This window comes from Sparus aurata, chromosome 9 (assembly GCF_900880675.1).
Source record: "Sparus aurata chromosome 9, fSpaAur1.1, whole genome shotgun sequence".
NCBI lineage: Eukaryota > Metazoa > Chordata > Actinopteri > Spariformes > Sparidae > Sparus > Sparus aurata.
This window is the reverse complement of record NC_044195.1, coordinates 16,973,822-16,997,841: the sequence shown is the minus strand read 5'-3', so window position 1 is coordinate 16,997,841 and position 24,020 is coordinate 16,973,822. Positions and strand designations below refer to the sequence as shown.

General features: G+C 42.6%; 1 protein-coding gene across 3 annotated transcripts in view; it reads right to left on the bottom strand.

The window, feature by feature from the left end:
* Nucleotides 1-21,917, bottom strand: part of gpm6bb (glycoprotein M6Bb) — a 36,724-nt gene extending 14,807 nt beyond the window's left edge. The window contains exon 1 of one of the 3 annotated variants that reach the window (XM_030427618.1): nt 21,735-21,917. In XM_030427618.1, the coding sequence (XP_030283478.1) occupies nt 21,735-21,738 (4 nt within the window). In that variant the 5' untranslated portion in view covers nt 21,739-21,917. Of the gene's footprint in view, nt 1-2,207; nt 2,380-21,734 lie in introns of those variants that run through there. The other 2 variants (XM_030427617.1, XM_030427619.1) reach the window with 2 other exon arrangements.
* Between the last annotated feature and the right edge of the window lie 2,103 nt (nt 21,918-24,020).

Sequence of the window (24,020 nt, the reverse complement as noted above, 5' to 3'; positions counted from 1 at the left end):
TAAATATGTGAATACCACTTGTGTGATTAAATGATGGCTGAGTGGAGTCAACTCTGATCAGTATCAGTACAATATACAGCGTCTTAAAGGGCTTCATATACTCATAGATCCTAACCTAGGACCAAGCCATCTCATACAAAGAGCAGCTTTATATGTGCAAGACATGTGATGGAACATCCCAGGCTTGATGGAGGCAGGGGATATTTTTTTGAATGCCATGACCCATCTCTATTTATCCTTATTTCCTGTCTGCCCTTCACTGGCTGTATTTAAAAAGTCCCAAAATATTTGAAAGTAAGACATAAGTAAATTATTATTATTATTATTATTATTATTATTATTATTATTATTATTATTATTATCAATAATAATAATAATAATAATAATAATAATAATAATAATAATAATGATGATGATGATGATGATGATGATGATGATAATAACAACAACAACAACAACAACAACAACAACAAAACTTGGCACCCATGGCTGGCAGTGAACTATAATCAGAGCTGTAGGGAAACGGGCAGTTCCACAAAATGTTCCACCAGAATGTTGCAACATTGAAATATTGCAGATTAAAATATAACTCTCATACTAATAATACAAATCTAAGAAGTCAGGAAAAATAGGGTCCAGTTAACTGGAAACCAATACTTAATTTCCTATGATGCCTTGTTTCATGAGTATATATAGTGTTACTAAAAAAGTACTGAATGATATGTAGTTCTCCTGGCTGTAGAAATAATCCACAGCAGCATTTAAGTACAGCGTTGCATCAGGATTTAGAAACAAGATGAAATTGACTGGCAAATACAGAAATCCAAACTAAAACCTTTATTATTTTATGATAATTCAGATCATTTGGGGGTGGAGGTTACTATTTGAATGGACAAACAGTATCTGTCTCCAGCTTCTCAAATGTGGGGACTTGCTGCTTTGCTCTGCTTTGACAGTTTTATATACCTGTAAATGTAACACGTTTGGATATTCAATAGGGATGCATGATATCAATGATTATCAGTTATCGCAGATAAGGGAAATAAATGGAGCCAATAACCTGAAGACAAATTGCTTTTGCTGGCAAGGGCAGCAAATACAAGAAAATTAAGAGGAGGAAGACTACAATGGATTTGAATAAGAAGAAGAAGAAGACGACTATAATGCATCTGAAGAAGAAGAAGAAGAAGAAGAAGAACATAATAATGCATCTGAAGAAGAAGAAGAAGAAGAAGACCACAATACATCTGAAATAGAAGAATCTGTATAGGCTGAAAAAATCCATATCAAGCACCCCTAGTATTTAAATGTTGGTCTGACGAATCTTGTGAGGGATAGGTATCGTTACCAACATATTTAATAAATGACAAAGTGACATTGTCAACATTTTCATTCATCTACTTTCGGAACAGAATTTAGATAATTAAATATCACTTTAAGAGTTGCTTTTGCCGCATCTGCCATTAGAAAGCACCGTGAGAAACACCACAGCCTTTCTTGGGAAAGGAGCTTGTTTCAATGTGCAACATTCTACCTGGAATTAATGTTGAGAACAAAGAGCAGCAGGGAAATCAATGATCCCTGCTGATTCCTACAAGAAGCAGGTGAGCAAGTTAATGACTTTCTCTCTCTCCTCAGCGTACACACTCCTCACGGCCATGTATCTGTGAGACCGGTAACGTCTGGTTCATTTATCTTTCTCCTTGCCAGCCCCTCATCCACCTCATTAATCATCGCTCCCCGCTGAAAGAACAACTCAGATGCACCCTGAGGTTTGATTGAGCGGCTGTTGATTCTGCACCGGGCTCGGTGTCCTTAAAAAGTGACACTAGCATGATGGTGATGATGATGACGACGACCGGGGGGCAAAACACAGCACCCCTCCTGCTGCAGCAGAGAGGTCTGCCGAAAACATCCCACATACTTAAACTAATTAGATCATAAAAAAAAACACAAAGCACTGCAGGATGAAAACTCCCTGGAAACATGACGGATGACAATTCTGCAGAGGCGAACGGAATATCAACAATTAAATGCGCGCAAACAGTGAAAAAAGGATGCTGTACTGACAGAAAAAATTCCCCGCTGAGCTGAATCTACCCAACTATTGTGCAGAGTGAAACCAAGCAGGCTGGAGTAGGTTAAAGCCCCAGTAAACACAGCAGTGAAAAGAACTGAACTGGCTCTTTGTGAGCGCTCATTGGTACCTCTTTTGTCCTCCCTCTGGTCTTGGTTTTCTTCTGATGGAGTTTCCATGGTTGTTTTTCTCCCATCCAACAAAAATGCTTCCTTTCAGCAAAATTTTCTCTTCCTCTCTCCCCCCCTCTTTACTCTCCTGTCCTCTCTCGTTCCCTCGTTCACTCACTCCCACTCATTTATGCTCTCGCTCCCGCGCTCTCCCTTCCTTCTCTTCGCGCTTCGCTCTTTTTTCGACTCGTCACGAAGGCACTTCTCGTCCGTACATCACAGTTCCTTTTTTCAAGATGCAGAGGTCCTGTCAGAAGGGATTTGGGTTGAGCCTAGCGCGTGCCCCCGGTCATTTATCACTTTCACAGTTAAAAATGTGCCTCAGTTATTTATTTATGCTTTATTTGACAGGGAAAGATACAACAGCTGTCCGTCGCAAGTATTAGTGTTTACAGCAGATGCTAATTTGAGTACACTTTCCTGGAAGAGCTTTTATGAAAATAAAAAATCAAAACAATGAAATAAGAAGAAGACAGTAAAATTCTTACATTGCATTCTTACAAACAAAAATAAGACAGGTTTGCGGTTATTAAAAATGGTGAAGTTTGCAACGTGCCACATGGGGAGGGGGACGGTTACAGCCAGGCAAGAAAGCTGCTAAGCCAGGGACCACCGTTCAAGACAGTGTTTCAACATTTGGATATTTTCAAAGGAAAAGTTGGTACATCTCCAGCTGTGTAAGTGGTAACAAAACTGGTTGCTTGTGACCAAAATCTGGACATTTCCAGCTGTGTTTGAGTTAAAGAAACTTTGTGTTTATAACAAAACATCTGGCCATCTCCAGCTGCGGCTGAGGTGACAAAACTGTATTTTTTTTTTTTTTTTTTTTTACGAGACACCAGGAAATCTCCTGCCGTGTGAGTGCTGACACAACTGGGTGTTAATAACGAAAATTCTGGACACATCCGCTCATTTTTGTGCTAACAAAACCAGTGTTTTAAGTCATAAAGTCCTGCTCCTTACCCTAACTAAGTGGTTTGTGGGCCTTAACCATATTGTTGTCAAGAAGAGAAGGCAAGAAATGTAAGGGCTTACAGAAACGCACATTGCTCACATTTATTCTGGCAATTAGGTTGTGTATTAGCCTCAGGGCTGAGGAGTGTTTAAACACAACACGCTTTACATATTGAAAATCAATAATGTTTGCAAAACTGCGACTGTTTTGGAATTCAGTTCAAGTGAAATCTGTCTTCCTAATGACACAAAAAACAACGCCTGTGCCTCAAACACACTCCCTCTTCTCAGGTGTCCCTGCAGTAACATCCTGTAAAGCAATTAAGGGCAAGGTGCCTGCATGGTGACACAGGTCTGTTATAACAAAGAGGGGTGAAACAGGACCCCCACTTTAGTTGACAGAGTGGGTGAAAACCCAACTCAGAAAGAGTACAGGGACACAACCACCTCAGTCCAGGAGAGGGGGAGAGAGTGTGCGTGCTCTGGTGTAGTTGAGAGAGGGGGGGTTTTAGCCCTTCATCTTCTGATTTGCACCATATGCCCTCTGCTCCTGCAGCATACATTAGCAACCTCTGACCGCTGTCTTCCCTCCATCTGGTGGTTTCTAACTCACATAAAAAGGGACACAGGAAAGAGAGGCAGATTTACATTTCCTAAACAAGGAGACCAAACGTCCTCTGGGCTGATCCGAACAACAGAGGAAACAGCGTGTGGAAATGGGAGAACCAGAGAATCACACAGAGGGCTAAAAGAGCAGAAAAAAAGAAGGTGGGAGAAACAGGAGAATGCTAAAGGGATGATACAGCGAGGAACAACTTGTTAAAGATAACAGAGACATAGGAAGACGGAAAAGCGGGAGATGACCAGGGAGACAGAAAGCGAGGGAGACTGGGAAGAAGATCTTGGCTGTGTTTGTTTGGCAACAGCAGGCCGAGGAGCCCCAGGGGCATGCTAATGAGAGAGAGAGAGAGGCCTTTCAGTGGTGGGGGGAGAGCCCTGCCGGAGCAGCGCTGGAGTAGGGTCTTCTCACGGATACCAGACCTCGGGGGGGGGGGGGGGGGAATGATCAGCAGGGGAGGGGAGCCTCAGGGGTCAGGGAAGTGAACTTAGCGGGGATCCCATAACAACAAATGCTCCACTAATCTTCAAGCTTTTTCACCGTTAGCCCTGTAAAACGCCAGCAGAACCGACATCCAAGTGAAGCGAGAGTGGGGGGGGGGGGGGGAACAGAGACTCTGGCTCATGTGTAGAAGAGATAGTTGCTGGAACTCTTTAAAATGTGAGAATACAGCTGATTTAGAGGAAACCGTGCTTGTGATTTCCCCGAAGTTGCACTACGGAGCTCAAGGGATGCTTCAAAAGGACTCAATAAAACATGACTAATAAATGAATCACAACGGAGCACACAATGCACCGAAATCCAAACAGATCAGTCATCCATCTGCAGGTCTTTAAAGAAAGTGTGTAGACGGCGCAATGTCGGAGTTTACTGCGCACACATGAAAGGAAATTCGAAACATGTGATCGGGCCCTGTCAAAATGTGTTTTCAGACCGATATTAATGCATTTGATTCTCATACGAAGCAAACACATGCTCTTGATTGGAAAGAAACACAAATCAATCCAACAATTAAAAATAATGCTTCCGCGGCTCTGAGGTCAGGCATGGATAAAAATTCAACCCTTAAATAACTCTTTCATTATATCACAAGAACTTGAACTCTTGCAAACTGCGATTCCGGCTTTATTTTTTTTGCTTTTAGACCTAAAAAAATATGTACACAGTGGCCCTCCAATGCGACTACAGTTTGCCACTAATTTGTTGCTTCTGTGTGTGTTTGAATGCATCATGGATTAGCTGGTTTAACAAAGTGAATGAAACGCTTGAAGACATGACATCATGCGTGAGGTGAGTGAAGAAGTGTGCTCAAACCAGTGTACAAGTACAAATGTGAATACAAATCTGTGATTTTGACGGATATGCATATCCTCCACGTTGGCCCTAACTTCTGTTTCAGTCAGAGACCCTCATGCCGAGGAACTGATGAGTTAAGACTAATGGTTAGATAGATTTGAGTTAAAGTCAACAATGCCTTCATTTTAGCTAGGGTTACAAAATTAATATATTAATTATATTAATATTATCAAAATCATAATATGGCAAAGTGCAATATCCAAACTGCAGACGATGCAATTGTTTAATAAAGGTGAAGGTGACATAACACCATCATAATGAAGTACTGCAGTGCTCTAAAGATGCCCTGGATACAAAGACGACCATTCCTACTGATGGACCAAATACGACCGAGCATTACCAGTCAGCTGGTCGCCAGTCAGCTAATGCAAGCACAACTGAGCTTGTTGATCGTTGTTTAATCTGTCTATTATTCTCTTGATTAATCAATTAGCTGTTTGATTTATGAAGTCAGAAAATTGTGAGTAATATCAAACAGTGTTTCCCGAAGCCCGAGATGACGTCCTCAATTGTCTTGTTTTGCTCACAACCCAAAGAAATTCAGTTTACTGTCATATATGAGTAAAATAACTGTAGCTGCTGGTGGATAGTTCAGTTAGCTGTGTAGCTAGCCAGCAGCTTGTAGCACCAGGGGAGTGTTGGTGTTTACACCACTAGCACAAGAGCTTTTGACCCAGACAGGCCAGGGCTAGTTAGTTAGCATGCTAACTTCAATAAATATCTCTGCAACAAAATACACAGACGTCATAACATCAGAACTGTTGCTTATTCACATTCTGGTGATTTTTTTTTAAGGTTTTCAACTTAAATTCTTACATATTGCACCTTTAATTGTAGTAGTTGACAATTAATTATTTTTTCTATCAATTCTTGCATCTCTAGTAGTCATACAACTTTACAGTCAAGAATACTTTCAAAAAGTTACAACTAGAGTGTTTACAGACTTCATCAAGACATAAAAAGTTGTCAAACAAATCTATGAGTAGTAAATAAATCATTTAATCATGCTCAGTAGTCTATAATGGAGCAGATACAAATCAAAAAGCAACCCTGTATTAGCATTAATTTACTGTTAAGCTGTGTTTTCAGCCATCTGATAATTCTAAGTCCAACATTTACCCTGCTTTGAGCTCAGCTTTGGTCTCCACCAAATGGGAAAACAGGTCTTTAGCAGTAAGATGTTCAACTTTCCCACCAAGACTGTATTGTGAGTCTATTTAAATTCTTGCAGGAAACATCTGTCCGTTGCAAGGGTTGATTTTGAGCAGAGAAACTAAACAATACCGCAATAAAGTCAATGTACTGGCCTTAAATGAGCTAAAAAAGGAGTTTAAATGTTGTGTAAAGCTGCGGAGTTGGGTGATGAAAACACCCTCTGTGCCAGGCTGAGTGTCTGTGGGAATAATCATGTGAAAGCCTGAGTGCCTCATGCTAAACTCCAGCACTGAGAGACCGACACTCCCATACTCGAGGACGCAATCTGAATGACGATGAAGCTCATACAAATGGAGGAGGCTTCATTGTGGGTCAACCTTTCATGCTGGGAGACCGGGGGCCCTGAATACTCCTCAGTGTTCAGTCACCCGTGAAGACCTGCACCCTGCTCGATTCACACCGAGGGAAGGAGTTTCTCATGGACGGAGGTCTGCGCCGGGCCCCGGAGCACCACTTACAGACTCTAACTACAGCCTGAGAAAGCAGCTAAACCACACCAGAGCAGAGGAGTACGGGCGAAGCCAAATGGGTGTGTGGAGTGCCCAAAATGAAGTATGACTTAGAATGAAGGCGCAAGCGTGTTGAAAGGAGAAGGAGGGCCAAACTGATCATCTTAATACCCCTTAATAATTCTGCTGCCCTCACGGAAAAATCCCCTTCTCTTTATTTGACAGTGATTGCGACATCAGACACCGAAATTCCCGTAAACATTGTTTTGTAGCTGTCAGCAAATCATTCCTAATACTGCAGCGGACTTTCACCGACCTAGATTTTAAATGCAGGACATCTTCATAGGTCAATCTGCTCTACGTGGCCGCTTTCATGTTTGGCACGCTGAATCCGAGTCATTGATCGATTTAAAAAAGCATGGCGCTACAAACTCATTACACCGATCCATTCCCTTGTTTGCTGACCCATTTTGCTTGGCGAGTCTGCAGGACAACAAAAGCTTCCCCAAAAAGTCTGTAGAACAATTTAGTGAACGATTCGTTATAACAGACAACGTTTTTGCCTTTAACTCATCCTACAAGAACAGATGATGCTGCCATGCAATGATTAAACAAACCAATCCAACCAACATGAGCCTCTAAGTTGCATTCCTACTCCAGCAGAAAAAAAAAAAAAACTCTATCTGTAATGGAAAAAATGACTACGCAAACTCTCTTGATTCATTATAGCAAAATATGTGGACAGCGAGGGGAGAAACCACAATTGGCTGACTTATAATGAGTCTGGTGCTTTCCTTTAGGAACTGTCATGAAGTTTTAAACTAAGAAGCATCAATATCAAAAATTGAGGGAGACTCAGATTTTGAGGAGAGTGATGGTTAAAAAAGGGATCAGATTCTTTTATGGTCTCAGGCTTTTTAACTTTATACTTGAACTTCGATGAGTGCATTCGGTGTTTCTCTGTTCTCCGTATCTCACTCCAAACGCATCAAACAGCTCCCCGGTAAAGTGCTCCTCAAGTGTGGTACCACAAAGACAGAGAGAAGTTCAAGTCAGGGTGATGGTTGGATGGGTCACACACTGGACTTTCCCTCCGAAGACCAGGGTTCTTGTCCAGTTTGTGACCAGGATTCAAGAGAGATTTGTTTTTGATGTTACGTTAGTATGTTGAAGAGACACAAGTTACGTCTTTACTTATTTTACTTGAGTGACATACTTAAGTTACTAAGTACGGCAAGCCATGTTACCCACAGTGCAACTTGACTCCCAATTGCTCCCTCTGAGATTCTGGTGTGTTATGCTTGCAGCGGCTGATGTAGCTTCAAGCTTTTAGCCCTCGAGCAGCTACGGATGTTTGGTAAGTTCACTTCTTTCCAACTCCAAACTCCAAGATTTGTTTAACCTCAAAATTGTAGTTTTTTGCCACAATTGACGCTGACTCGTGTGACATCCCTTGAGGCAGTTTATCAGGTAAAAAGTCTTAACATAACTTTTTTCGCATAAACCTGTAAACGCTGGTGTAAAACTGTGGAGTTCTCTTATAGTTCCTCTGATTCACTCAAAGAGATATTGGGGGCTGCAGCTGATAATGATAATGATGAATATCAAAGCAAAACATTTTTCTTTAAATATTATCGAAACCACAGTATGGCCAGGTGCAATATCCAAATCACAAGAGAGAAGGTAAAATATGTTACAACATACCATTATAAATTAGGCATTGTGGTGCTACGGAGATGCCATTTAAATCATATTCACCAGTAGTAAGGGAAACATGCTGGTTTGGTACAGATGGGGTATTAAAATAAAAAGAAAATTACTGTGAACATATTACCATTAACACTGCAATGTCACTCATTTTATAATCACATTATCTATCAAAATAACTGCAATCTGATTTTTTTGCATATACCTTAATACAGGTTTGTCGTCTGATGTCTTCTTTCCTTGATCAATTCAACATTTGGTCTACAGATTACCAGAAAACGGTAAGAATCCAAATCACAAATCACTGTTTCATAAAGACCAAAGGGATGAATAGCTTGTTTAAGTAGCTTGATTGGTCTGACCAACAGTCCTCAGCCCAAAGATTTCTGGTTTACCACCGCATGAGGAACAGACGAGAAGCAAAACCTCACTCGCTTTTTTTTTTACCCACAATGTCTAGAAATCAAAGATGGGCTGTGCTCTCCTTTGAAACACTGATTCAGACTTCAAATTCAAATTCAATGAGGTTTTGAAGCAGAATTTTACCAGCAGCTCACTCACCTAAGTTCAAGTTGTGGGTGGAGAATTGTTCACTCAGCCAGCTGAGAGTTAACCAGTCCTGATATTTATGTGAGAACCTTATGAACTAAAGACCTCGTCCTCATGGCCTGCCAGCCCCTAACCTCAAAAATCTAATCTTACAACCGACCCCTGCAACACTTTGTGGTGCAAAACGCCATCCCACAGTCCAGCACATTGTTCTTCAAGCTGAAGAACACTTACGTTCTTGCAGCACGGTAGCGGAAATCCAACTCTGCTATTCGATTTCAACCATTCCCTAATAGAGACATACTTTGTGTTGACGTTTCGTCCATTGTACAATTTCCAGATAGTATTTTTCTCTCCACTGTAATTACAAGTGTTTGACCAAACAATGCCCGCGGTGTCTGACTCTGCACTTCTCTAATTACATGTTTGTGTTACTATCGTGTTAGGTCTGGAAATGGAGCAAACACTCACTAAGGGATGCCTGGCAGCCATGTTTTTCCTCTAAAAATGCCTTCACAACCCTGACTCTCTGGCACCTCCACAACCACTGTGGTTTCAGGGAGAGTGAGAGGCGCAGATGCTTCGTATTATCCGGGCCTCCTAGCTTACAGTACTTTGGAAGCTGCCACCACGGCTTGGCCGGACAGAAAAACCAATGCGATATCAAAACCTGAAGACTAAGAATTTCATAATCAAATCGAGCGGATCAGTGCCAGAAACACTGGCCTGGAAGAAAGTGGAAGAGAAAGTAACAGAGGGGAAGAGAAAGAGGTAGTTGTACTCCACAGCCCCCCTATACAAGCCATGGAATACTGCCATTTTACAGAAAAATAAAATGTCTTTGCATAATTGTTTGTTTGTCTTTCAGTGTGCACTAAATAATTTAATGATACAGGTCTGGACGAGGCTTGGCTGTCTCTGTGGTCGGCCACGCTTACATTATGGAGCCAGTGAACCAGCCAAGAGGTACAGCGAGCAAACACCTCTCCATTATCCTGTTAGAATAATGTTACATGATTACCACCAGTCCTTTCAATATACATTCTAAATCATACTTTGCCAAGAAGTGGGGGGTAATGAAAATGCCCAGCTACCCCCGAATCGTTTGTCTGTAAGCAAAATTTGGGGGTTTAAAACACGTTTTTCATTCCCAGTGGGAGCACAAAGATCATTCAGAGGTTTACCTGGAACAGATGAGCCTCGGAGTGCACAAGTCTTAGTAAAAGGTTGCAGAAAAGGTTATATAGCAGATATGGAGCAGTATTTTCATTAGCATACTCAAAACTGGTCTTGGAAGTACAGCTTTTAGCATCAGTGCAGCAGTCTCATGGAATCGCTTGCAAGATGACTTAAAACTGAAAACTCTGAAAACTCCAGGAAACTTCGGGAATGTTCTTAATAGCTGTCCATCAGCCCCTGTAACTGCTTTCACTGAGTTTTGTTGAACTATATATTTGTATTTCATACGGAACTATTGGAACTGTTGAAAAGTTACTTCTCTGAAAATCTGGAAAAAGGAGACATTATTGTTATTTACAGGTTCATAATTCTATTCTGAGTTACTACCAGAACAGGTTTACGTGCTTTAATAATCAAACACACATCGGTTTTCTCATTCTCTCCAGTGCTGCAGCTCTGTATTCCCTGAAACAGTCTGTTTTAGCTCCTGTCTCTTTAAGGCCCTGCGTCCCGAGATTACCCAGTATGCTCTGATTGGTCAGCCCACACACACCTGAGCCAGCTCAGCTCACCGTGTCTCCGGTCGGCTCCGTCGTGTTTTCAGCTGCCTGATATCTGACCCTCTACTGTGTGTGTTGGCATTAATTATACAAATGCGATGTAGCATGATGTCACAAGGTCATGGAACTGAAGGAGGGACTACCGATGAGGGGTTTCAGGAGCAGTGCTTTTCTGTGGGACAGAGGAGCTTCTGTTGGTGTGGACTTTGGGCTTTTTAGCTTTTAAGATCTTTTACAGGCACAAGAACGTTTATAAAACACTTAAGGAGAGGAAAATAACAAAAAGCGTTATAGCTCTACTGAAATAAAGTATGTTTCTAGCCACCTAAGGAATAAAAATCAAAAATTAATTTATTCATTGATTCTATTTTGGTCACCATAAACTCCTGAGATAATGTCTGGCTGTTTAGCTGCTAAATGTTCACATATGGCCACGAGCTAGTAGCTAACTGAAAGATGCTAGCTGAATGACGCTCAAAACGTCAGGTGATATTTTTCTGTAGGCTCATCACGATAAGCAACATCTTCTACATACAAGTAGTTAAGTGATCCTCTGTTCATTTATAAATATTGATTACAGCCACTTTAAAGCTCCTTCGTGTGATCATGCCCCCCTGAGGTGTAGATGTCCTTCTAATCTGATTTAATCCGTCTTCTCTCTGTACATATTAACTGCAAACTGCACCCACCCTGCAGTCATTCTGACACTGAGCACCTCCCAAAGCCATTTGAGACATATGACGGTCCATTAAACTGCACTGAGTACGAAATAAATCCCACAGGTACTTCCCTTAGTGGTGTTAATCCTTTAAATACAATACCTGTCAGCGCAAGCATTTTTATTTTTAGCTCAACACAAAGAGCACTGAGTGGACAGCTGTCAGTTTGGATGATAAGGAAATTAGCAGGTTATTTGTTTTATCTTGTACGACACGTGCACATATATCGACTGAATTATGAATACTCTGTTGGAAAATTAAACAATCAAGAGCACGCTGTTATTATTCATTATTAACTAGCCGTTAGCATAACATCAAACGTGTGAAACTAGCTCCTGTAAAATGTATCCCAGTGGTCTGTGATTTCATTCATGGCAATAGACAATATAATTTAAGACTTACTGTAGGCAAGGATGGTACTAACAAATATTTTCATTATCAATTAATCTGCAAATGATGTCTTTAATGGTGCAATATATAAGAATTGGCCACCTGTCGAATTCACCCCTAAAACAAATAGGGAGCAGCAAATCACCAGATTAACTGCCAACTGCTGCTAAATGTAGCTGCTGTTAACTAGTTAGCTCAATTAGCCATACAGCTAGCTGTCCCGACTCCGACTCTGGAGCATTGGGGAAGTGTTGATGTTTACCCCACTGGCACAGCAGCTTTGGATGGGGAAGGGCCAAAGCTTGCTAATTAGCGATCTAACCTAAGTAGATCTCACTGTAACTCAAGACGTAGATGTCGTAACAACAAAATTGTTACTTCTTCACATTCATTTATTTATTCTTTTGTAATTCAATTATCTTTTGAATGTTTTCAGCTAATTTCCTTGCATATTGAACCTTTAAAATGTCACAAAATGGTGAAACATTTCTGACCCCGTTTCTCAGAATCCAAGGCGAATGTCTTTTTTTTAAATTTTCTGACTTATCGGTTAGCATACTCATCCTTGCAGCAAAATGCTGAATCAAATTTCATTTAGAATGACATTCATTAGGATATTTATAAGGAAAAGGTAGCAAGTTATGTCAGGGATCTAAAAATTGTGTGAAAGCGAGAGGATCTCCACAACCCAAACTTTCTCACACTTCAGCCACCAGGATGGCAAATACTGTAACACAGGGCTGGAGACAGGCTTTTATTTTCCTACTTGTTGTACAGCGCATAGGCATGTGAACACACACACACACACACACACACACACACACACACACACACACACACACGCACACACACTCTCACTCACACAATAGAGACATAATGAAGCATCGAGACATGGAGACATCAGTCGAGACTCTCCAGCTAATCTTGGGGTTGCTTCCCATGAAGAGCCCCCGCCCTCCTCTCTGTCTGTCCCAGCTGCTGGGATTTCTTTCTCTGCGTCGCTCCCGCCGCTCCTATTGTCCTCCGCTTCATGCTGCCAACCTCTCACCCCTGACCCGAGACATTCCCCCTTTCAAACCCTCCAGCACTGTTCCCCCTCATTAGAAGGAGCAGAAACTCTCCTCCTCCTCAGCCCCAGCTTGTCGGGATTCATCACCAGCGCTATGACAACAGAGCAGATGACACAGAGATCACTTTAATGCCATTGTTCCACGAGGCAATCCTCTCGTGTCTCAAAACCCTGCGTCCTGCGGCTGGATCCTGGAAGGACACAGAGTCAGCCATACCTGAACCTGACACTTCCACCCCCGCAGAGACGCATTTGTCCTCAGATTCGCAGTTAAGAAGCGGACTAAGTGCTTCACAATGAGTGGGAAAAAAAAAAAAAACAGTTCATCACAACAGAAAGATGGAAGCTAATCTCTCTAGCGGTCGGCTCATGCGCTCCCCCTGGCTGACCTCTGCGAGAGTGGGTCAATCCATTACTTTATTGCTTTAAGCACTGATAGGCAGTTTTCCAACAGCAGAGGAGGCTGTAATGACATTTTGTCCATCATCCTGGAAATGAGAGAGCATCCACTGAGCAAAGTAGAGCCCATTTATGGCACCGTCTGACATGATGTAGTCGCTTCATCACTATCAGCGTCTAAACATTTACACTCTAAGGAATGTTTTCTGTGCACACTCTGTCTCTCAAATGATGTGGACGTATCCGTAGATGGAAATACATGCTGCACACACACACACACACACACACACACACCACTCTGATAGTACATTATAGGAGACATATGAGGCTCATTATTTTAGTTTGGGTTACTACTAGAATAAGTTAGTATACCTTAATGCTGACAAAACACAGCAGTTTTCCTGTCTCTTTAAGGCCCACCTTCCGAATGCCCAGTCTTCTCTCATTGGTCAGTTCACACATGCCTGAGCCAGCACTGCTCACAGTGTCTCTGGTCAGCTCTGTTGTGTTTTCAGCTTCCACTTAGCTTGACCTCTACCATGACTGTAGGCATAAAATTACGCAGATGTGTGACACGGTGACAAATAGTGATGTCAAGAAGTCACAGAATTAAAGGCGGGGCTACTGGCGAGGCATTCTAGGATCAGTCTTTTCTGTGGGAGAGAGGAGCTCCCATTGGTGTGCACTTTGAGCCGCTTACCTTCCAAGACCTTTTCTATGCACAAGAACCTATAAAAAACACTGAGGGCAGTTTGTGACAAAGTGGCGAATGTGATGTCTTCAAATTGCTTCTTTTGTCCGATTAATCATCCAGAACCTAAAGACTGCTCATTTGCTGCAATGAACGACAAAGAAGAGCAGCAAATTCTTACATTTAGGAAGCTGGACCCAACAAATGTTTGACACGTCTGCTTGCAAAATGACAAACAATAAACTGATTGTTAAAAGAGTTTCCAGGCGGCGACCTTTGTTGCACCTCTCCCCCGTTTCCTGTCCGCCTTTCAACCTCACACGCTGTCCAGTAAGGTGCAAAAGCACTCAAACATGTCATATTTCACTTTCAGATCACTTTGAAAAACATTGAATACAGAAAATCATGCTCTACATCTACTCGGAACATTTCAACAAACATGTGACAATGTGTAGAAACACATCTGCAAGTTTTCACACATTTTTCACACTTGCACATTCCAGATGCTCCGTTCCTTCACACCATCGCGTTCCCATTTTCAGCTGTGGCCGGCTCTATTGTTGCAGTATTGTTTTCCCATAGAGTGGAGGTCAAAAGCTAAGATGACTTATGAGGCCTCTCGGTGGTGTAGCTGCGATATTAACGCTGCTAACTGATCTCTCCTCTGGCCTGCGTGTGGTTGGGGGGTCGAGCTGTTTTTCAGACAGCAACATCTGGGATTTCCTCTCCCCTGAAGCTGCTGTTAGCTGGTATTTTTTTCTCCTTTCCTTTTCAACCAAGTGAACCTACAGTCAGTGACAAAAGCATCAAAACCCCATGAAATGTGCAAATGGTAAAAGCATCACAAGATACGGAATGAATGTGGGTTCAGCGTATGCCAGTTTAATTCATTTCAAATCCAGCGTTCAACAGTTTAGTCAAATTGAAATCTATCTCCTCAAACTCCCAAACTGTCTGTCTCTGAAGCAAACGGCCGTCCCCCAGCTATTGGGTTTCCTGCAGCTGTCGCTTTATTGAAGCTCCGCTATTGCAGATTTTCATCTGCTTGGCAGAAGTGCCTCTTCCTGCCGATCAAACCTTTCTCCAGAGGATAATAAGCAGACAATGAAAACTCTCCCTTGGAAACCTTTTTTTTTTTTTTCCTTGGGCAGGAAAGTGACTCCTGGCATATGAGAGAAAGAGTGTGTGTGTGTGTGTGTGTGTGTGTGTGTGTGTGTGTGTGTGTGTGTGTGTGCGCGCGCGTGTGTGTGTGTGTGTGTGTGTGTGTGTGTGTGTGTGTGTGTGTGTGCGTCCAGTGGCCTCCAACTCTGGTTTCAGTGTGTCACATGCAGCACCACATCACAACAACATGAGCAGAGAGGAGTCATGTGCATTTCATCTAAGACACGTAACACAACAAAAACGAAGGAATTAGTCTCTGCAGTTTTGCTTTTGGCACCGTATCATCACAAAAACATCTTTCAGTTCCTCAAGTAGGATTTTACATATAATCCTGACTATAGAGGTGAAGAGAAAAGTAATTTAAATTCCTGCTTAATTCATCCCAAGCGTAGCATTTGGCCGCATCCAAATAGTCTCTGGCTGTCTGGCACGGCTCTTCATATGGTGAACATTTCTCATTGGTGTGCTGGGGTACCCCAGATTCTTTTGTCTTACGGTTGTTTAGCAGCTGCGTAAAAGCGCCAAGGACAAAGACCTATCTGTGGAGGGTTGAATACACTCAGTGGGCACACAGCCAACAGCTCAATCCTACAAGCTCCCACAGTTGAAAAGCAGACTAATGCATTCTGCTCTCACTCCTCACAGATGATCTTACAGGGAAATTAGCTGGGAGGCCCCTATTATTTCTTCTCGTTTCACCTAACCACTCTCACATCTGAACTGTGGTCGCATCCAGATCCTCAATAATCAAAGAAGAAGTTTGTGAAAAAACATGACATGCACTTTGTTCCGAAACAGGAAGAACGTATACACGGTGTTGAAAGAACAACTCAGTTTGACGTTCATTTTGTAAATTATAGTCTCATTTAGACTGAAATATATGATACAGTAGGTCTGCTTTGGGGCATGGACACATTGCTATTGACAAGTTGCTAATACAAGTGTCTTGGAATACTCAATCAGCTCCAATCAGGATATCCTAAATAAACGCCCTCTTATCCAAATTTGGTCACTTCTGGCTCCAAAAAATGGCGACGACCTTAAGTCCAAACTTGAGGCTAGAAAACAGTAGTCCACAAACCACTTGGGGACACCACAGTGGATTTGCATTTTGCCAAAAACAACTTTATTAAAACAATACAAGAGGTTCCAGTGATGTGGGCGTGTTGCTTCTTGTACTAAATTACGATCCAGGAAGTCCAGTTAGAGGATCGGTACGTTTGAAGGCTCATCCGACAGCTGATCCAGGTTCAACTTACAGAACAACACTGTTATGTGCTGTTTTGCAAGATTTTGTTAACCTAATTCAAATGAATAAGGATGACCTTTTTCACGCGAGGCTAACGTCAACGTGAACTCAACTTTAGAGTGCAGCCGGCCACGGCATTTAACCCTAGTTCATCCCAATGCTAATCCTCTGGCCCAGATCCTGACCATCACAGAGCAGAGGCATTAGCTCCATGTAGCACGGGTCTCTCCGCCACAGGCATGCAATCACTCCACTCAATGACTGCATTACGATCTATTTACTTGCTTTCACAAGACCGGGCGAGAGAAAATGGGTCATTGCGGGGAAACATTATTGACTATTTAATCAATGTCCCCCTCTGCTCATGTGACGGAGAGTGGATCAAATGCGGTCATACAGGGTTGCTTTGGTGATGTGGTTTACTGTAGATAGCAGAAAATCCTGCAGTGATGCTGAAAGCCTGTTGAATGAGTGAGTGCATGTTCATCAGCTGCAGGGGCTCTTTGCCTTTCGCCAGCCCCATTATCTCTCAGAGGCCTTCTGGAACAATCATCTGACTGTGAACAAAACACTGATACAGATTTGCTGCTCCGCTGGCAAATATCACCTCCGCACTCGATGTGTGTGAACATGCACTGAAGCCAACATATTGTCAAACTAGGGGGGGAAAAAAAGAGGCTTTATTATGCATGTATTTGGCAGTTTAACCTTGAAAATCGTTTTTCGGAAGTCTTGCAGATGAGATAAAGGCCAGATTGTATCTTTGGCATATTTTCTGCGACACCGGGGTTCAGCTGCATGTGCACATCTGAAAGCCCGTGGTCTTTTGCATATAGGATATTTTCAGATATGGAAATGCCATCCCGCTTCCACCATGTGTGCAGCGCGACTGTGACATCTCTCTAGCAAGGGGTGAACTTGCACACACACACACAGTGAGAGAGAGAGAGTCACCCACGCACCCACTTCAGCTCAACCGTGAATGGGCTTTTAGTAAAAGTGACGGCCGAGGCACATGCTTGAACAAGCATCCCCACTCAGGAACTTCTATTCCTATCGGTTCGTGTCACAATACTCAATGGCCCCCTTTGTTGTCGGAGGAGTTATTAAGCTCAACAAATTAACATGACTGCTCTGGCAGACCTGCACTGCTGGAGAGAAACAAAAAGCAGTGACGATGAGAGAGGAAAGGAAACCCAGAGAGAGAGAGAGTGAGAGTGAGAGATGAGGGGGGATTCAGAGGAGCAGGAAGGGAAGCAGGAGATGAATGAAGACTTGATTGAACTTCTTGGAAAAAAAAAAAGGGTCTCCTTTTTGTTTTTTTTTTAGCTGATGCACGGTTGCAAAAAAAAGCACTGCAAGGGCCTCATCATCTGTATAATTACCGAGGATGCTCGGTCATATCCTATGCCAAATGGAAGGAAGCCCAGAAATCATGTAACAATGTCAGCGACTACCTCATTATGGAGGAGATTCGGTGTAATTAATGATCGCAAACCGAAGACGAGAAGCAATTTAGGAATTATTGATGGTGACATAAAAATGTGGGATCAGCCATCAAAAGGTTAGCACATACTTTATTTAGACTGAACCACATTTCCGACTCAGGGAGTTATCTTTTTGGAGTTAAAGGAGCAGTTCACCCATAAATAAAAAAAAGTCAGACATTATCTACTCCAGATAATGTCTGACAGAGACTTGGAATACGCCAGACAAGCAATAAGGAGCCATTTTATATGTGCTTCTTGGTCGCCTTTTTATGTTTTAAAGCAAAGTCCCTTTTAATTTCAGTTCTTTAGGTAAATGCTGCAGCGCTGTTTAACTTGGAAGCTCCAGAAAAGTTTTGTTGACTGCAAAACTTCACCTGATTTTCATTGGCATCGGTGCGAGTAGATGATGACTGAATTAGCAATTTTGGGTGAACTGTTCCTTTAACATTCTTTGATTCGAACAAGTCCAGAACAGCAAAGTTCACTTTTGCTCCCAGCACCCTTTGACCATCTCTGTAGTGACTCATCCTTACAGTCCTGTCTTGTTTTTCTCTTGGAAGCAGAAGCATGACCGGGACATTACAGCGTGCCTCTGAGGACACTATCTCCATGAGTCAACTAAAAGCAGGACGGGGGGAAACTATCTGGATCTCTGTTATTGCTCTGCCATCGGTTGACAACCTGTTGATTCCGCACAAAACACCTCCGCTGGCTCGGGATTAGCAGTCATGGGTCTTTCCTCTCCTCAGACTCAGGATGCAGGGTCACAGCACACACAGTCCGTGTGCCCTTGACAGTGACCGCCGCCGCTGCTGATGTGTGAGCTAAATAATCAGACACTTTCCAGACATCCTAGTTCAGATGGAGGAGGAATGTGATGAACATTAAAGAGTGCGAGAGAGCCGGTTCTTTGGAGACACTCCACGGACACACATGCAGAAATCAGTATGAAGGTCACCGTCCAACTCCTGTGTTTGTGGATCACTGAGGAAGAGAATCGATTGTCTTCACTGCAATCATTAGATTAACACTTAGGCCTCTATTTGCTCACTTGCAAACTCTGAGTCGGAACAGCTGAGCCGTCGAAAACTACGGCGAGATGTTTAATTAGGGACACATTCAACGCTGTCAGCTGTGATTAACTCTCTCTTTTTTTTTTTCTCGAATTCCTCAGAAACAGTGATGTAACATTTGGAACTGGTTCGCATCCAGCCTCTGTGGCCTTTTCCACAAGACCACCACGCTGAATAGAAAACACTCCGACTAGGAGGTTTCCATAAGGAAAAACAATCTTTCCCCTTTTCTTTTTTCCTTTTTTTTTTCCTCTTTAGTGACCCGGATCTGGCTCCGAGAAGAGAAAACACAGCGTTCAAAGCTGTGTCTGTAATTTGCTGTATTTGATTAGTTGAATCTCCTGTCATGAGTTGGCTTTAAATGCTGAGTAATTCGATTGTATCTGTGAAAGACATAAATTGAGAAGATGGTTAATTCTGCACTATGTGTGAGACTGACAGCTGTTTTCCAAAAGGGTTTTAAAAAAGGGCACTACGTAGTTTTGGAGAGTTTAAATTAAAGAGTTAATGATACAAACTCAGAAATGTAACTGAATAAACAAGCAGTTCTCAGAGGAAAATAAGGTCTCCAGCTCATTGTTCTAAGCTGGAAAGGTGGCAGGGTCCGCCAAATATGGCTTTGTGTTGTCCTTTAAGGTTTATTTAGTCATGAAAACAAAGAAACGTTGTTTATTGAGTTTGTTTAGGCGTAAAAAAGATGTTTCTCTTCTGATTAAACTACGTGGTGCTCCTTTAATCTTTATGTTTGACAGTTTTCTATCTCTGTGGCTTGAGGGCTGTAATCTGCAGCAGGAAGCATCAAGCTTTGCATGCAGTCATGCTATTCTTGCTAAAACGAGTATGATCATCAGATGCAAAAAGGGTCATTTTTTTCTCCGGGGCCAACAACTTTCTCTTCATATCTTCAACTTCATTATAAAACATTGTCATAAACACAAATAAACACATTGTCCTCCAGTGTGTTTGGTTATCGAAGAGGCTTCTTGGCAACCGAATGTCACAGGACCAACACCAAGAACCTGACAAGATATTTGCGGTACACAACTTGCTGTCTCCCTCTGAATCGAGCCCTGACGCCAAGTTTTCCTCCCACATCCTTCACACAGGCGCTGTTGAAGCGTTCGCGGCGAGGACATAGGAGAAGGAGCCCTCGGAAAAACATGTGGCCCCTGTGCGAGGTGAAGGTCAGCGTAAAATCGAATCAGACACGAGTTATAACTTCTGACTGACATCTTCACTTCAGCTTTTTCGAGACGCCCCGTTTGTTTTTGGGGAAGTCGATCCATTTTTTTGTTCTGCTTTCAAAGCGTTTTCACGAGAAATAAGGCAAATCACAGCACAGCGGTGTGATATCCGCTCCTCTGACACAACAACAAAAGGCGACCTTTACAGCAACTTGCATGTCTCCAAATTAACAACACGTTTCGCTGTTTCTCCTCCAAAAAGGGGCCATGGAGATTCTGTGAATATAAAACAGGAGCTTTGGTATGTGGACAATGCACAAAAGGTCGAGCAATATCCTCCATGATACAGTGAATGAGGGTCTGTGGGGAACTGGTTCACAGGGCCCACAAACTTGCAATTCAGTGAACTTCTCTCTCTTTCTCGCTCCCTCTTTCCCTCTCTCTCTCTACATTAAGAGCCACTGAAGTCTCACAAAGGAGCGGCTCCAAATTAGGAGCACAAAGACGCCTCTGTGAGGAGCTTCAGAGCGAATTAATGAGCATTGATACACATTCGCACACAGTGTTCTTCTTCCCTGGCCTCAGCAACACCGCCGCGAAACAACACAAGGGGAAAAAGATGCTGTGCAGAAAAAAAATAATGCAACGCAAAAACTCCAACGAGGATGAGAGGAGTGTTTTTCCATTGTACTCCCCCCCCCCATCTGGTCCACAGGTTATCACTGCTGAGAAGTTTACAAGAAGTCACTGAACATCCACGAGCACGGGCGCCTCGCTCCCCCCTCCGCGCAAAGGTTGGGAGCACAGATGGCCAACACTTGTGGCTGATTTCAAGACAGGACTGTGTCAGCACAGGCAGTCAGATGGCAACGACAAGCTTGGGCACAACACACACAAACACACAAAAGATGGCTTCAGCTATGGAGCATCTGACTAATACAACATGTTGCCTGGTTTTCCCCAACAAACATCCTGTGTGCAGTTCGGTTCAGACACACCAGCACAGCAACCAACATGATCAGTCACTGCTGACCAATAATGATCAATGAAGACTCATCATTCAAAAAAACAAAATTAAAAACAAGGTTGTAATGAAGTACAACAGACAGGAGAGACAGTGAAGGTAGCAGCAGCATGTTGATCTGGACTTAGCACACACTTGTACAGAGTTGACTGCAGGAATCCTGATGGACTTAATCTGTCTAATCGCTTTCCTCAGGTTGCTCCAGCAGACTGCTCCCTCTCTCTCTAATACCGACACACTCCTGAAACCGGGTCAGGTAAACAGCCCGCGTTCGTTCGTTCGTTCGTTCGTTTGCAGCACTGGAAGCTGACATAAAAACAATCGGCGCGCCCCGAAAGTTGGAGCGACAGTAACAAAAGTATGCAGCATGCTGTCATGAAAGTAGTGGATGGGGGGGAGGTGGAAAGGCGGTATTTATATCCGACTTTCAGCCACATGAACAAGACTTACCCATCTTGGTAAGTGTTTTCCAAAGTGTCCGAAGTGAAGCGATCGGCTGAAAGTTGAGCCCCGGCTACGGCTGATGTTGCGTCCTGGGATGCACACTGGCCGCCTGGCTGCTCCGACACTCAACCCTGCGTCCCTTTGGAGACAAGCCTGTGTGACGTCACCACAGAGGGGGATTACTGATGGGAGGACGGAGCTCGCCCTCCTCCTCCTCCTCCTCCTCCTCCCTAAACTCCTCAGTCCTCACTCAGCTCACCATTGGCCGCTTTATCTCGAAGCTGCAGTCCTGCGCGCAAAGTCCTCCAGTAACCACGAGAGAGATATAACTGTCATCAGATGTTATCAATCAAAATGCAACTCAAGCAAGGTATCTCTGTGCACACGAACAACACAGCAGGTCAATGCTGGGGGTGACAGACTGACAGGTCCGGTGAGGTGTTATCACAGGTCAGAGACCAGCATCAAAGCTGTCCAAGACCAGCTGATCATTAGATTATCAGAAAAATAAAATGACCAATGATCTTTGGACACTTACACTGTTTGTTAGAATCCTTACAGACCATTTAATATATGAGATAAGATTTTGATCCTGTTTTCCAAAGTGTGACTGTAGTGGCCAGAAGATGTCTTATATCCAGTGTTGTAAAAGAACCCAAAAGTCATGAGTCTTGAGTACAAATAAAGGTATTGTGTTTAAAAGTTAATTTGTTAAAAGTGAAAGTCATACGAAGGGTACTTACTAAATTCTTAAAAGTCTTAAAGTATCTGATATAAAATGTACTTAAGTACCAAAAAGAATTTTCCTGGAAATAAATGTACTAAAGTAGAAAAAGGACAAAAAGTTAAATTATACATATATTTACATGTTGTATCCGACGTGCAGCATTTGTCTGATGATCAGCTTTGTGTTGTTTATTTTTTATCCAACTGCCAAATAGATACATTAATTTAAGTAGGTGCTTCTTTGGCTCTGGTGCTGCAGAGAAACTAGTAACTGAAGTTATAAACTTGAGAGGAGTGGAAGTTTAAAGCAGCCGAAAAACGAAACACTCAAGTAAATTACAAATTCCTCAAAATTATACCCAAAGGTCCTATTTGTAAGAAAAGTTCCCAACTAGACAAAAGTGCTCTGGGATTGTAGGACGGGTCGACCGCCATCCCAAAGTGTCAGTTTTGAAAAGTTGGGAACAAGACCTAAGAACAGTAAATGTAAATGTACTCAGTTACATTCCCTGCAGGAAGCCAGGAAATATCTTCAGTTTTGTTAAAAGAGGTCAAGAGTCATACTTGAGATGAAGTAAAATCAACATTTACAAGTTTGAATCATCATAAACATTGTTTCACATCCTGCAGTCTGAGCAAAGACGTGTCAAATCCAGTTTCCTGGTAAAACAGTTGAAACTCAGGAAATTGTTTGTGCAACAGGTGAAATTTTTTTTTTTCCCCATCCCTATGGTAAGAAGAAGCTTTAAGAGTTTTTATACCTTCAGAACAGTGATAATTGTTAAATGACCCGGGTCTCCCAAACATCACTCAGGATTTATTTCTCAATTCACCAGTGTTTAAAGGTGCACTTTGGAGTTTTGGGGAGGACATTTTGAATTGGAAATCGGGCCACAGAGTCTGACATCTATACTCTATCAAAGTGGGGTCCCCAGGGGTTCTTGAAGGGGGTTCCATCGGGCCCCCCGCAAAAAGGCAACCTTTTTTTCCCGCTGTCATTCCATCCATAAGTAACACAATAACAGGATGCATGGTTATTCTGGGCCTGTGTTTTATACACCTTCTTTAAATTCTCATCACACGAGGGAAACTGGGACGAAGATATTCAACAAATGGGAGTCCGTTGTCTAACATGTGTCACTGTGGAAAAAACAATAAGTAACCCCTTTTTGCATAACTACATGTGCATTGGTGTGTGAGCTGTCTGCATTTAAAGATATAAAGATATCTCTTATGTTGGACATTACTTCTGTGAACTTGTGGGATAAATCATTCCCTTCCTTCACAAAGATGAGGCCTTCACAGAAACAATGCCAATCACCATCACTCCAGTGTGCTGGTATCCGGTATCCAAGGAGTTCTGAGCACCCCCTAATCCAATCCAACCTTTTCACTGGTGGCCAAGTGGCAACTCTCAATGGGCTGTTTCATGGCCAAACAGGGCATCTGCCCAACATGGCAAACACAAAAGCCTCCGAAAGGCAAATATTGAACTGGTCAACTTCAGCGTTAGAAAAGACAATATCATCCTTATTCCCAAAGATATTTTTTTTGTTTAATCCGCTG